Genomic DNA, 16166 nt, shown 5'->3' with positions numbered 1-16166 from the left:
CATCCTGCACTCCAGATTCCTTCATTAGAGTCCTGTGCAAATCCAGGCAACCCCACGCTGCAGCGAGACCCAGACGGAGCTGTCTGGGAATAACTGCGCAGCCAGGTTCACACAAAGAGCGCTCCTTCTCAAGACGCCTCCGAGGGAGCGGCTTCAGGAAGAATGTCAGTTTGGGTTTGGCAGACACTCTCATCCAGGGCAACTCCAAAGCTAAGGCACATGGAGAATTTAATATGAACAACATCATATACAGAAAACGTCATCACTCTCACAGTGCTGTAATAACCAGGGAACACTGATGGCAGTCCAGGGCTCCGCAGCAGTGAGGTGAGCTCTCATGGGGTGTTCCCTATGATGTAATGCTCACTTTCAACCACTCAAAATGTCAGAGAGAGGGAAAACTCAAAAGGAATATATAAAAGTACTTGGCTTTAAACATTTCAGCGATGTAGTAATATCACTTAGGTATAAATGGCTAAAATCTGAGCTGTTGAAAGTTGAAACGTAAAGTAGACAAAAAGAGGAAGAACTGTAACTACTTAAATATAACCATAACATTCATTATGTTACAGCCACAACAGTAACCATATTATATTTTTATATTTCAGTCAGTGTACTAAACATTAGGCATTCCCTTTCTGGTCTATCAGTTATTGTAGCTACAGAAACATTTTCTTTGCATTCAGACAATTCTTATTTTGTTTTCTCACAATATATATCTTATATAACATATAACATAACATAATATATATCCTTTCTGAGTGTAAGCTGTCCTTTCTGTGAATGAGCTCCCGTAGACCCTCTTTGTGGAGCTTCACTGCACTCTCTCCACTGCTGGGCGAAATCTCCCTGTGTGCTCACACTCACAGTACGTCATTTTGCAGGGCGTCAGTAATGAATCTGGGCAGCATTCATGATCACGACACAGTGAAACGAACACACACACAGCGCATGCGCATGGTTGGCTTAGTCGTTAACTGGTACACACTGGAAAAAAAACACAACTGAAGTCAGCTTTTGCTAATGAGTTAAAGACAGTATGCTCTCTCATTAAATCTATATGGAGGACATCAGAAGCCAAACCACTGTGAACCAAAAAGAACCAAACAGGCAATGCTGGCATTGACTAGAACTGTTTTTCTGGCCTTCACATCCTTTAGGGTGATCAGCATCTCAATGCTTCAGTCAGCAAAGCAGTGACCAAATCAGGCAGTCAGGGAGTGAGTTAGTGAGTGAGAGAGGGACAGCACCATTTGCTGGACTGCTTCTTCTAGCTGCAGCCAAAAATAACATTCTGCACTTAAGGCAGCCATCCCAAATCTGCATGGCCATAGCACCAATGCAAAAAAGTTCAAAAGGAACTGTATATTTAGGACATTTAAATTTATACCCCATATTTAAAAACACACAGTGTAACACTCTGAGCGGAGAGCCGTTCTGAGAGGAGAGCTGATGGCCAGTCAGAGGCCGCGCTGAATCTGGGCCTAATGAGTCATACAGAGCTGCTGTCAGAGTGAATCTGTTTTAACACGCAGAGGCCTGAATATCAATCAGCAGAAATGAGCTCACATCCACATACAGGCAAGGACCTGCGGCTGACACTGCCAACAAGCACCCGAAACAACGAGGAAATGAGAGGGTTCTGTGTGTGAGCCTTCAGATGCTTTTTTTCTCTTTCTTCTCTTCTTGATTATTGCATTTTTGCACAACATGTTCGCTTACACAATTATATTACGCTACTTTTTCTTAGCACTCTTGCTCAGAGCGGCATACACAGTTTAGACATCACCCATTTGGGCAGTTTTATTTATTGAAGCAGTCTGGGTTATGCACCTTACTCAGGGGTACATACTGCAGCACTCTCTGCTCCATCTGGGAACTGACCCAGCGGCGTAATTCCTCTTGTTTTGGTGGGAGGGTTATGAGCCATGCTCCTTACCGCTACACCACACTGCCTCTGCGTAATCAGCGCTGCTGAAATCCCCTGTGTGGGTGAACCTCTGGAGCTGTGCGTCACAGCCACATGTCATGCTGTTTGCAGAATCCCTGAAGTTTTAAATGGCTGGTCAAAGTATCCCTCCGCATGAGGGACCGGGTATTTATATGCAGAGGACTCTGAGCCACACAATCACTCACAGCTACTCTGCAGCACTGTGCTTCATATCGTCTCCATTGTGTGGAAAAAATATCCCACGCCGAGTCAGCACTTCCTCATGTCTGAATTGCTCATTATCACAGTAAGGAAAGAAGGAGGGAACTTGGGCGTGACATGATTTTGCGCCATAGATAACCTTTAATTTAGAGAATGAGCCGCTGCACTCTGCCTGCGCAGTGTAGCCCAGATGCGGCGCGCGGTACACGGCCCTGCGGCTTCTCGGCAGCGAGCGCTGGCTTCCTCGTCAAGCTTCCTCCCTTTGTTTAGGCCACTCTGGTCACCCTGGCTCCCTCACTGCTGCCAAGACCATATATCAAAATACAGATTTAAAGATACAGATACAGATACAGAGTGTCACAAAACCGACCGCTCCCACCTCTCAAACCACTATGGATATAATCTGTTAAAAATGAAAACGGACAGCAAGTGATTCGTTAGTTGGTGCATGTCTGACGCTCAGTGCAATTTGGAACCAGGGGGACGGGGCAGGTAGTGTAGGGGGGGGGGGGGTGGGGGAGGGGGGCAGGTAGTGTAGGGGGGGGGGGGGGCAGGTAGTGTAGGGGGGGACGGGGCAGGTGGTCTAGGAGGGGATGGGGCAGGTAGTGTGGGGGGGGACGGGGCAGGTGGTCTAGGAGGGGACGGGGCAGGTAGTGTGGGGGGGGACGGGGCAGGTAGTGTGGGGGGGGGGGCAGGTAGTGTAGGGGGGGGGGGGGGCAGGTAGTGTAGGAGGGGACGGGGCAGGTAGTGTGGGGGGGGGGGGGGGGCAGGGCAGGTGGTGTAGGAGAGCTTTGGGATGCAGGTCACACAGTGGCGTGTGAGGGCCAAAGCCCTGAGAAACAAGCCAGACAAACAGCCACAGACTGAGACTGAGAGTCACGCTCCTCCCGCGGCTATGCCCCCCACCCCCACCCTCTCACCCCACCCCCTCAGGATTACCGGGACATTTTATTCAACCCTGTTTATTTCCCCTGTTACCTGAAATTTCCGTCTGGCCACAAAGTACTGCATTCTTCGGATGACTTTGATGGCTGATCTGTGTGCGTGTGACAACCTGGAGGAATGGAGAGAAATAGAGGGCGAGAGAGAGAGAGAGAGAGAGAGAGAGAGAGAGAGAGAGAGAGAGAGAGAGAGAGAGAGAGAGAGAGAGAGAGGGAGAAAGAGAAAGAGAGACAGAGAGAGAGAGGGAAGGAAAGAGAGAGAGGGAAGGAGAGAGAGAGCAGAGACGCAGTGAGACAGGGCCCTTTCTGGCCCCAGGGCCACACTTTCCCTGCTGCCCTGCCCCTACCATGGGAATGCTCTCTCCCTCTGCAAGCAGAACATTAGTAAAATCATGTGCTTTGAGCGGTGGGATTTGTCTGCATTGCTTTTCGCTAAAGAGAATGCAAACTTTGATCTGTACCATCCAACGGTAAATCACACATGCCCAGGGGCAAGAGACTGCTCTGTGTCTAACCTCGTAAAGGAAGCCGGCAAACTGCACCATACAGGATCTGCTGCCGGAGCCACAGCTCAGACTGTTCTCTGTACTACATTTTTTCAGTGGCACTTTGACTTTCTGAATGAATCCTGTTTCCTGAAATTCTGATCACTTACAGAGCTCATCAACAGTAATTTTCATTGCTCTCTAGTGCTGCGGCAAAGTGCCTCACATTTCTTTCTGCATCTGCTGAGGGACAGAAACATGACTTTATCCTGCTCTTTGTTAAGTCTGACTTTCTGATGCTTTCTGTTAAACTTGACTTTCCATTGCTCTTTGTTAAACCTCATTTTCTGCTGCTCTTTGTTAAACCTGACTTTCCATTGCTCTTTTTTAAACCTGACTTTCTGCTGCTCTTTGTTAAACCTGACTTTCTGCTGCTCGTTGTTAAGACTGACTTTCTGATGCTCTTTGTTAAACCTGACTTTCTCATGCTTTCTGTTAAACCTGACTCAGTGCAGGTTTTTTCATTTGACAGGAGGACTTCCGCTGCTACAGGAGCTTATAAATCAGCTTTTTATCCATTCTGCCCCAGCTGAAACGGAAAGCTTTGGCTTCTCTTTCCACCACAACACGCAACTTGCCCGGGAGCGGTGGCACTCTCATAGCGATCCAATCGCAACAGCCTGACAATAATAAAAAACACCCCCCGGCCCAGAATTCATTTCTCTATCAGTCTACTAATATGTAATTATTTTGCAATTACGCTCTGATTACACACAGATGAGGGAGGAAATTAAAACTGAGAGGCAGGGGAAGAGGGCAGGGCTGGCGTGTGCTCCCCTCAGGCGGGATTCTGAGACGCTGACCTGGTTCCAGAGGTTGGGGGCAGGGGGGTTTTGGGAGACAGGAAGTCATGGGTACGGGCAAAACTGCAGCGGGGGGGGGGGCTGGTGACCCCCTCTCACCAGTCACCGCGAGTTACCTCCCTCTGTACTGCCTGCCTCCTTTAGGTGCAATGCATGCCACTGAACGAAACATTCAGTTGAACAGGATTCTGTTTTGGGTATTTCTGCTGGAGAAATGCAGACCCGCCGAAACGCTGATGCGTTACACAGAAACACAGAGTGTCAGGTGGTGAGTGCGCTTATGAATGCCTACGCTCCCTCCAACACGAGACCTGGATTAGCTGCTCTGCTTTATACGCGTTTGAATACATACAACCTGTGAGCACATTATAGAAGGCAGAGAGCATTGGCTTTAATCTCTCTGGAGCTCCAGAATAAGAGCCTAGTGATGCTGCGGGACTCAGCATCTGCACACACTCCATCCCACACTCAGTCAAAGTGTCAAAACAAAGCAAAATCCCAAATTAAACTGATATCAGGAGCAGCCGCAGAGGCAGACTGCCCGCACGCCTCTCTGATGGGCGAGGGCGATTGTGTGGTAGGAGAAGCAGCCACTCCTCTCTAATCTGCCCTCAGTTGGGCTCCACACACACGCTTGTTTTGACTGCAGCTCCTGCCCTGTTTCCGAGAAGGGCAAATTCTCCAGCACTGCCCTTTTGGGAGTCAACAAGTCAGCCTGAGGTCTTAATTAGTGCAGGGTAACAGAGAGGCTTCACTGACAATACCTCTACAAGAGCCGTGAAGCATACGGATCAAAGAGGCCTGAAACACGTCTTTCCTGTTTCTGATGTATGTGAAGAAACGTAAGTGAACAATGCAAATCTCAAAACGAAAAAAACAAAACAAAACAAAGCCGCCTGTTTTCACCCATGTGTATGAAAGATGTATTGTGTTGGGTGAAGTTTTACCACGATGGACAGGAAAACACACACAGACTAAACTAAACCATGTGTGGCTTGAGTTTCACTGAATCGGCTGCAGCTCCACCACTTCACAAACGTTTGCGTATGTTTTCTCAAATAGCCGTTATAAAAGATAATAAGTTACCACTGACATCAGCTTCTTCCATTAATAGCCCACAGCCTGAAGGTTTCCCAGATGCAGTGATTGTGCGCATTTGGCGAACGGGTCCTTCCGGAACACGTTCTTTCCAAAGTCACACTGAGGACTCACGAATCTCCCCCGCTCACTGCCTCACCAACAGTTCTTCACTTACGGCTCACAGAACGGTCACCAAACACCATCCTCCTGTGAAGACAGACCCGTCAAAAAGTTTCAAATGGCAATGAGTCCCAGTGAGATTACGTCAGGCACCATGTGTTCTTGAACAGATACACTGGTGTCTTATGGTGCTTATCACTGTCCTGCCATCCACGGAGTCCTTTTCTTCTCAAGGTCAGGGTGAACACTGTGTGCCACTCATACACACATCTCTCCTGACTTACAAGATCAGGGCTAAATCTCACCACAACCCTGGTACTGGCACCAAAGCTTTGTACGTTGTCTGCACTATTTTCTGCAGAACGTGCTTGAGTTAAATCAGGAGAGAGGGGTCTCTTTCACACAGTTCAACCTGCCTGGCTCCTTTAAGCATTCATTTCAGCACTGGGCAGAAACATTGCAGCCTTGGCCCTTGATTTAAAACCCAGGAAACACCCAAAGCCTTCAGAATGTCACACTGAAACCACAGACCTGCCTGACAGCGCTCCCCAAAGCGTGTAAGAACACCTTCAGGATCTCAAAGGTGCCTAAAAATAGAAACATGGATAAACTCAGCTTCTGCTCTCCCTCTAGCACATTTACGGGTATCGGGGGGTGATCACCACAGAGTCACCGGCTGCAGCAGGAAATGAAAGGAGCAGAAATAATTCAGCAGAAGGTGGGTAACAGTTAACTCTGTTCTGGCGTGAGGAGTGTCTTCGGGGGTTAATGCAGTTAGAGCTGTTGGTGAGGGAGCCGGAGAGCGGATCATGCAGATTTTATTAAGACCACAGCGGGCAGGAGGAGCGCATGCATTGGCATACTGCTGCGGCTTCCCCAATGCGCTGCTCCCGCTGCACGTCTGCAGTTAACACCGAGGGAGTGTCACGTTCCATCTTCTGTCCCATGCACTGGGGACACTGTCAAAGGCACCCGAAGACGTTTCAAACAGCAGGTCATTCCAGCAACTAAAGAGGCAGATCAAAGCATGGCATTAACAGCACAAAACAAAGGCAGAGAGCAGTTCTTTCTTTCTATCACGCTCGTTCACCGCAGAAATGGGTTACAGCACAAAGGCTGAGCACATCTGTGACACATTTATGCCTTCTGTGTCTATTGCCGAAACACCAGCATGCACACCAGTGTACCGATCGGTGCACGCACACACACACGCACACACACACGCACGCACGCACACACACACACACACACACACACACACACACACACACACACACACACACACACACACACACACACACACACACACACACACAAACACGCTCCGTTGCTTCAGAGGAGAGTAGTGGTTTGCTGGTAAATAGCTCGGGGCACCGAGCAGGAAAAGAAACACCACACAGAAAACCACCTCTCTGATGCGACTGAAATGCGGCTTGGTTGTATGTGTAGACTGCATTCACGCAAAATGAAAACGGTGCTGCGAAAAATCCACAGAATGAATCACTCTGCACACAGAACGTTTATGATTCCAGGCTGCAGAATGGGAGTGAACCTTGTTACTAAATTAGGGTAAACGAAAATAGAAATAGCATTTAATTGCTGTTAGTGGTTAATTAGGCCGTACAAATGCCCAGACCAGCCCCGTAACTTAGAGGCAAAGTGCTGTTCTATATCTGTCTCTTCTAATGTCTGTTTCTGAACAGGACATTATACAAAGTCAAGCGGACACTGAAGCATTAAAGCATACTGACATGGAAAAGGCTGAAAACATCAAATGCAAAACACACATTTCTGCATATGTGTGTAATTGAAATACTGGTATATACTATTTTGCAAAGTAATATTTTGACAGTGCTGGAAAAACAGCCCCCTCCTTAAAAATTCAACAAATAATCAATAATAAACAATATTATAATAATTGTAACAGCTACTGGTTACGCACACTCTTGGTGGGTTGGTCAGCTATCACTTCAGCAGAAAGCACATGCGTATAAATCAGGAAATGACAGTCATCACTTATCAGAGGCAGCCTGAGCAACAGGGGAGAGAGGTCCTGCCAAACGCAAGTGCAGGGGAGGGAAACAGCTGCAGCTCTCCTGCAGCATAAACACCCATTTACATCAGATCCCGAGCACATCAAAGCACGGCCACCGCAAGGAGGGGAAATACACACACTCACACACACACACACTCACACACACACACACACACACACACACTCACACACACACACACTCACACACACACTCACACACACACTCACACACACTCACACACACACTCACACTCACACTCACACTCACACTCACACTCACACTCACACTCACACTCACACTCACACTCACACTCACACTCACACTCACACTCACACTCACACTCACACTCACACTCACACACACACTCACACTCACACTCACACTCACACTCACACACACACACACACTCACACACACACACACACACACACACACACACACACACACACACACACACACACACACACTCACACACACACACACACACACACACACACACACACACACACACTCACACACACACTCACACACACACACTCACTCACACACACACACACACACACACACACACTCACACACGCACACACACACTCTCACACACACACACTCTCATACACACACACACACACACACAGTTTTTGCTTTCCTTTCTCCAGAGAGGCGGAGCGGTCTCCTGCCTGTGAGAGAGGGGCTGGGTGCTGAGTTTCCACCCTCCCCTCCCGGCCAGGCTGACGAGGTGCTGTAGCAGGATCTACAATGCATGGGCTAATGGGATTTAGTGCTGTTTAGTGGGATTAAGCCTGTTAGAGAAAGAATCTATTTATTACTGCCAGTCGGCGTGGGGTGGGTGGGGTCCTGCAGAAAGCAGCGCGGAGTTTATGGGATTACTGTGCTGAGGAGACTCCCCTCTGTACAGCGTCTGGGCTCTGCTGCGATATTGCGATTGTATTGGCTACTCCTTAGAGGCATGTGATAATCCCAGCACACGAGCGCAGCGGGGAGTCTGCAGCGGGGGAAGAGGAGGCGCAAACTAAGAGCACCTCCTCCTGAGGGTTAGGAGCCTTGGTTATGGTTGTGAGCGGTCATGGTCGTCAGAGGTTGTGGTCATGAGCGGTCGTGTTCCGGGTTCTGGCCACGGTTGGACCGCTCGGCTTGACGCCTTGCTCAGACTCAGCCACAGAGAGATGCTGACCTGGAGTGTCAGAGCCTTGGGCTGCCTTTCAGACGCCAGGATTATAAAACCATTCTTCTCTGCAAAGAATTTATTCTTTCATTCCTTTATTTCATTTTAAATGGGAGAGTTTTCACCCATATAAAAAGGCCCGGCTTTTAATTAGTCCTTTCTCTTCTGATGAAATCTTTTGTGTGCTTTCAGCATGGCTTCCCTCGGATGGCTGCTCAGACTGAGTCTCTGCACGGCCGACCGGACTCACGCCCTGAACTCACCCAGTGCAGTCCGCTGCGCACTGGATCCTGGACTCTGACGCTGGAAACACACGGCTTTCAAATGGCAGTTTTAGAATCTCAGTAATGAAAATGTACAGCATCTGTTCTGCTCTCCCTGTCCGACATAAATCAAGACTTTTAATTGGATAATGAGTGGATGTGGAGTGTTTCCTATGTTCTGGGGCGAGAGGGGAAAGGCAGGAAGGGAAATGAGCGCGGCCTCTCCCTTTATGACGAGCCACTGAGACGGATGAAAGGAGGAGAGAATAAAAGAAGGAAAAGAGCACTTATCCGTCACCGCAAACCCTCCGTCTCCAGGCATGTGACCGGCCCGATGGCGTCATGCATCAGAACAGCCCCTCTCACACAGAGCAGGAACACCAGGACAATGCTGTTAAATTAGACTGGTGCCATTAAACTGGCTTTAACTGGAGAGGTCCCTCCCACTCCACCTTGGCTGGTGTGTGGTATCGCGGTGTGACATCAGTGAGTCTCCAAGCACAGCTACAGGAAAGACAGAGAGGTACTGTGGGCGTGGCCTCTGTGGGTGGAGTCAGGGATCAGGGCGTCTCCCTCAGTGTGACCTGCTTCCCACTCCCAATAGCGTTGCCAGGAGAGACGTGGTCAGGACAGCCAGCCTGCCATCTCCAGACACTGAGAGGAGACAGCAATTACTGGCATCTGCAGTTCAATCCACAAAATGCCAAGACGGCACCTAGAACACGAAATCATGTACAATTACGGGGAAATACAAGCACACAGACGGACAGAGAGAGAGAGGGAGAAGCAGTGAGACAGACATGGAAGGGCGGAGTGTAGGTGGGGGGGGCATTGGAAGGAGAGAGAGTGAGAGAGAGAGAGAGGGAAGGGAGGGATGCAGAGGGAGAGAGAGAAAGAGGAGGGTAGCGTGGGATGGAAGAAGGGGAGTCTGGTTGAGATTTATTGCAGCAGAAGAGCATGTCCTGGAAGAAGCCTCCCTTAATTATTGACGCGCAGTGACAGTCACATGGGCCGGGGTCACTGGGTTCGCTGACGGCCTGCCACCCCGCACTCCTCAGACTCTCCTCTCTGCTGGAGGAGTCGAGCTCGCCGCCCGGCTCACCCCACACACCCCGCCGCCCGGCTCACCCCACACGCCCCGCCGCCCGGCTCACCCCACAAGCCCCGCCGCCCGGCTCACCCCACACGCCCCGCCGCCCGGCTCACCCCGCACGCCCCGCCGCCCGGCTCACCCTGCACACCACCCGGCTCACCCCACATGCTCTGCTCGGCTCATCCCACACAATCCGCTTTTAGGCCGCTCGTTTTTAACCATTTCACCCCCGGCGTCTCGCCGTGCTGGTTTTAGGAATGAGGTGACCGTGCACACAGGGGGTTCTCAGCCTTGGGAGAGGAAGGTGATGTGGGTGTGTTCCAGGGGGAAGCGTTGGGAAGGTGACCTCTGTGTTTTATGTGATTATTTTCTGATGACCTGGGGAGAGGACTGGGGATTCCACAGAGTTCTGATTAGCCTCTATGAACTTTGACCTCATAGAGCAATAGCTTTTCAACTTTTTTTTTGGAAAGGGAAAAGCACACAGTATCACTGCTTAATCCACTTTCAGCTGAATGAGGGAACGATCACTCTCCATCACCTGCAGCCATCAGCCATTCACCCCTAAGAGGACAGGTGAGCAGCTCCGCCCACCATGACAACACCCCTACAGAGCACACTGCACACTGAACGCCGAGCTCCGGCATCCAGCCAATGAGCTGAGGAAGGCTGATCTTACTGAACGCCGAGCTCCTGCATCCAGCCAATGAGCTGAGGAAGGCTGATCTTACTGAACGCCGAGCTCCTGCATCCAGCCAAATGCCCTCGAGGGAGAGGTGACTTTGGTGTGATTCGTTCCAAGACTACAAACTGCGCACGTAAAGTGGTGCTGGGGCTTCAGAAAGCAGCTACTCAGAAACACCCAAAAAACTCACTAACGCAATAATAATAAACGAACCACACAATTAGACACAAGCTTTCCGCTTCTTTCCTATTAAATAAACACAAAAATTGGTGCAGCATTTACATAATCACTCTAATTCTCATCCTGGCCTTCATGCCACATTAAATCCTTTCTCTTTTTTGCATGTGCGGAACCTTGCTGGATGACTCTACCAGTAAAAACAGCACACAGAGCTTATTACCAGCGCTGGACCACAGGCCGTCTTCCCCTCATTTTTCACAGAAACAGCATGAATTTGGACGACGCCGATATACTGCTTCCAGTCACATAATCTGATTTTCCCAAAGCACAAACTTTAATAACAAAAATTTCCGATGGTGTAAAACAATAATGATAAAGATCAAAAACATAACATCAAATTCTTGAAACATTCTGGTAAAAAAGTTAGAATTACCGGTGAAAAAGGAGACTACAGCAGCAGGGTACTCTTTGTACAGTACACTGCGCCGACGTGATCAACCGTTATCTTAACATGAATCACATGCAACCGCAATCACAAGCAAAACAGCACGGCAAAAAAAATGTTTGAGGTTGTAGACATATGCATCAGTATGTGATACACAATTCCCCTCATGCTCGGGGCAGAGAGGCATACCATAAAAACTAATGCAGAAATAATGAACTATGACAGTGAAAAACTCTCTCTCAGAGAGATCAGGCAGCGAGTGAGTGGATGCCAGGACGTATCGGCCGGTGTGGACAGACTGACGGACAGGCTAATACTGCACATTCGCCACACACCGCCTCTAATGTGCAGATGCATGCTGGGAAAATTCCTCGCAGGGCTTCTCATGTCACGCAGAAAGTGACACGGTGAAGCGGCACTTTGTGCAGGAAGCGCATGTGGAGAGAAGCTCGCTCACATGCGGACAGATTAAATAAAGATGGCGATGCCAGCGCCCATGATTTCATTCATTTGCAAAGATTCTCTAATTTGTCATATATCCGATTAGTCAAACTTTTAATATAATCTCAAAGCTGAAATGGAATTAGGTGTACTGTACACAGGTTTGGTGTTTACGTGGCAGCAGGGATTCAGAGAGTTTCCCAGGCAGAGGTTCGGGAAAGGCCCCAGGCCTCCGACAGGCCTGTCATGAGAGACGTTATCTCCAATTAAGGCCCAGGGAACAGGGTGCAAACAGATCACTGCAAGCCTGTTGAGAGGCAGGTTCTCAGGACCAATTATCAGTGCATGGGCTGAATATCCAGGGCGCACCACAGCGGCGCAAACAGCAGGGACATTCAGCAGTGAGCGTGACGCAGTAATGGAATCACTCTGCCTACAGGATTAGGCTCAGGCGCATGTATGGGAAGCCCTGTCAGCATCGTTAGCATTTCTCCAGATCTCCCCCGCCCTGCAGCGACTCACCCCAGCATGTGCAGGTAACCTGTGGGAAGCAGGCTGGTGTTCAGTGCTGTGCGGGCGGGTCGGTAAGGGGGCACCCTGCCCCCCTCACCCCCAGGGCACTGTGTCTGCCTGCCTCTCTGCACTAACATGGCGCAGTAACAACCTTTCACCAGTAGCCGTCAAGGTCGAATTCAAAGGTGCAGCAGTCTGTAATCTCCCACTGCCATTGGCTGCCATCACACAGTGGTTTAGGGGACAGAGGTGTGTGATACAGGGTGCTCTCTGTCCTCTCCACCTGTGCTGTTTCACCTGTGTATTACACACCAGGCTCTTCCTGTTAGTCTGGCAGATCCGGGGTACCTGGCACCTGGGCAGAGACAGAGCTTCAGCCAGAGGAGGCAGAGAACATACCTCCACATGATGAGACCTGATAAGACATGATTTTGACTATTTTGCATGAGTCACAAGCATTTCTATCTGAATACACCGTGTTACAGAGGTCACATGCTTTAGCTCTGCCTCCGGGGACTTTGTGCCTTTGTGGCATGAAATTATTAGAGTTATAGTAAAAACAAAACAAAAAGCGATTCATTCCAAATACTAATATTTAAAAACTTTCTGATAGTCTTGTTTTTATGAAATGTATTCAATGCAAGCAGAAGTAACTGAGCAAATGAGAAGTGTGCAGTGTTGATACTGTCACATTACACAGCCAATTAGGAAAATTAAATAAAAGGATCTGCTGCCAATCATAACACTGGCAATTTTATTAATAATGTATTCCAGATTCACTGCAGTTATCAGATTAAAGTTAGGCTCTTTGCGAAGTCTTCCAGCCATCACTGCAGAGGAATGTGGACACTAAGACTTGCATGTGACTGTATCTACTTACAATAAATTACCCACTTAAACTATTTGTTTACATGGGAATATGTATTTGTAAGATCTTTCTACACTGATTCAGTTTGTGTGTCTGGTTAGGTGACATTAATAGATGCTTTACAGCCAGGGAGTGCCAGGAGCTCTGATCTGAGTGCAGGTATTAATTTCAGAGCCTGTTCCTCGAAACGAGGGCCTTAAGGGCCTGTCAGCAATGCCAACTTAAACGCGACTCCGTCAGCATGGCAACCGGGCCGGCTGTGCTGGCACAGAGACGGAGAGAGAGAGAGAGAGAGAGAGGGAGAGAGAGAGACGGAGAGAGAGAGAGAGAGAGAGCGAGCAGTAAAGGACCGACAGTGTTGCTCCTGTACGCTGGGTCCTGCCGGGAACATCAACCCCCCCGCCCCGAGACCCGAGACCACTCCAGCTACATTAGAGGATGATTAACAATAGAGAGGATATAGGGAGATGGATTGCTGCTGTCTCCTCCAACTTCCATAAAAAAATAGAGTCTTCATTTAATGTGCATTCTCCTGCTCTCTCTGGCAGGCCAAACTGTGCTTCTTTATGAATATCAGAGATTTGAAGATCTTCAAAGACAAGGTTTGCTTCATCTTTTCATTCACTTAAAAGAAAATATCTTTTTTGAAGCTTTAAAGACACATGAAAGAGAGTGAGAGAACAGGGGCAGAGAAGTGGGTGGGAGCCGAGGGCCAGACGGGGGGGGGGGGGGGGGTGCCTGGGCTGCCGTGACTGGGACAGGACCGGACGGGACCGGACGGGACAGGGTGGCTGTGCTGGTGCTGCTCCTGACAGCTTTATAGATCTGCTGGGGGACACACCACAGGGGACACTCCCTCCCTCACTGCTGAGCAGAGAAATATACCGTACATCACTGAGGAGAGAGGGAGGGAGGGAGGGAGAGAGAGAGAGGGGGGGAGTGGGAGAGGGAGAGAGAGAGAGAGTGAGAGAGAGAGAGAGAGAGAGAGAGAGAGAGGGAGAGGGAGAGAGAGGGAGGGGGAGAGTGAGAGAGGGAGGTGGAGAGTGAGAGAGAGAGGGAGGAGAGAAAGACAGAGAGAGAGGGAGGGAGTGGGGAAAGAGGGAACAAGAGGGAGAGAGAGGGAAACAGAGAGAAAGAGGAGGAAGAGAGAGGAAGGGAGGGGAGGAAAGATAGGGAGGGAAAGACAGAAAGAGAGGGAGGAGGAGGGAGAACACTAGAGAGTGTAAGAGAGAGAGGGAGTATAAGACAGAGAGACAAAGCAGGGAAGGAGAGAACGCTGGAGCCAGCGTGATAAAGGCCTGTGTCTGCTCTCTGCAGACACGTGCAGGGGCTTAATGCGGCCGACGCCAGAGAGCCGCGCTGCTGTGGTACTCCCTGGCTGCCGGCCTGACAGGTCCCCGCGCAGAGAGCAGGGGCCAGAGGGAGCGCAGCTCACGGCAGCAAATTAAATGTTATTAGCAGGAGGACAGACTCCCCATCGCTGCTTCCCTCCCCGGGGTGCTACATCATCCAGACCAGCCCCCCCCACCCCCCCAGCCTGCACTCTGCCCTTTGAAAATTGCTGTTCCTGCTCAGCATTATTCTACCTTCTCTCAGCGTTCTCCTACTCTGATGTTATTTACTGAACTGCTGAAGTAGAGCGCACTTTAATGAAATATTCTGCTTATCTATAACGCACGAATCCTGAAAAAATTGGTTTTGTTTTTTGGAAAGTATAGAGTTAAAATGTCTGGTAACATGCAAAAGCATTTAACAAGATCTCCGCCATGACAGTTCATCTGGCTGCAGTTGGCCCATCCATCCCTCCCCAGTGGTTATGGCTGGACACCCTCTGTCACTGGAATGGAAATGTTTATTTGCCTGTCATTGCTGTTCACAGCTGTTCCCCATGATAAAAAAGGCCTTTTATTCACCGGCAGGTCTGAACAAAGTTTGGGAAAATGTCCACATAAAAACAAGGAAGCTTTCTTCACAGTTTCATTTTCCTTGTGGCTTCACATCTCTCCTTGGACACACCTGTTGATTGAAACAGTCAACACAAGCACACCTAGCGCAACAGCAGCAAGCCTTTGAAGGCTGAAACATCATTACTATCAGCTTTGTGATTACAGAATAGGAAAGGGGTTTATGTTCATGCATTTATACAAGGTTCAAAATCTAAGAAGCCAGGAACCCTTCTTGGATGTGTACGTACTTGACTTCCCATAGCTTTTCAGGCTGTCTAGTTTCAGATTAGCACAACTTGACTTGTAATAGTGCTTGAATGGTGTTGTGCTCACACTCACTGGCCCTGGAGTGTCGTTAGCTGACACTGTTGCTCATTTAACTCAGAGTGACACGCTTTTGCTGTCTTGTGTTGGAAGTTGCTCTGGATAAAACCACCTGCTAAATGAATGTAATGTAATGTAGTGTAACCCAAAAACCCATGGTCATGCTCAGCTAACACTGTGCTTTCACATCCTGAAATTATAAACAATGTAAGCATGATGTAAGATGTGACCCAGAGCACACCCCCACACTGTATTCACCATGACACAGGGCTTTGCTCTGCTACTGAGTCAAAGGTAAAGAAGCAGGGCCTGTCAGACACTCAAACTCGAGTCAGAGACCGGGCAGGTGCAGGGACGGGTGGCTGCCTGTCTCTGCAGATCTCCCTGGCACAGAGCTCACTATGCCTTACAGGGCAGAGGTAACCCACCTTACAGGCCAGAGGTAACCCACCTTACAGGCTAATGGTAACCCACCTTACAGGCCAGAGGTAACCCACCTTACAGGCCAAAAGTAACCCACCTTACAGGCCAGAGGTAACCCTGTTTCC

The 16166-nt window shown here is 49.3% G+C and overlaps 1 protein-coding gene across 1 annotated transcript in view; it reads right to left on the bottom strand.

The window, feature by feature from the left end:
- kcnq1.2 (potassium voltage-gated channel, KQT-like subfamily, member 1.2) overlaps positions 1-16166 on the bottom strand; it is a 128264-nt gene that overhangs the window by 35450 nt on the left and 76648 nt on the right. The window contains exon 16 of the mRNA XM_036518516.1: positions 3131-3206. Coding sequence (XP_036374409.1) covers positions 3131-3206 — 76 coding nt within the window. The remainder of the gene's footprint in view (positions 1-3130; positions 3207-16166) is intronic.

Source organism: Megalops cyprinoides, chromosome 23 (assembly GCF_013368585.1).
Source record: "Megalops cyprinoides isolate fMegCyp1 chromosome 23, fMegCyp1.pri, whole genome shotgun sequence".
Lineage (NCBI taxonomy): Eukaryota > Metazoa > Chordata > Actinopteri > Elopiformes > Megalopidae > Megalops > Megalops cyprinoides.
This window is presented reverse-complemented; position numbering and strand designations above follow the sequence as displayed.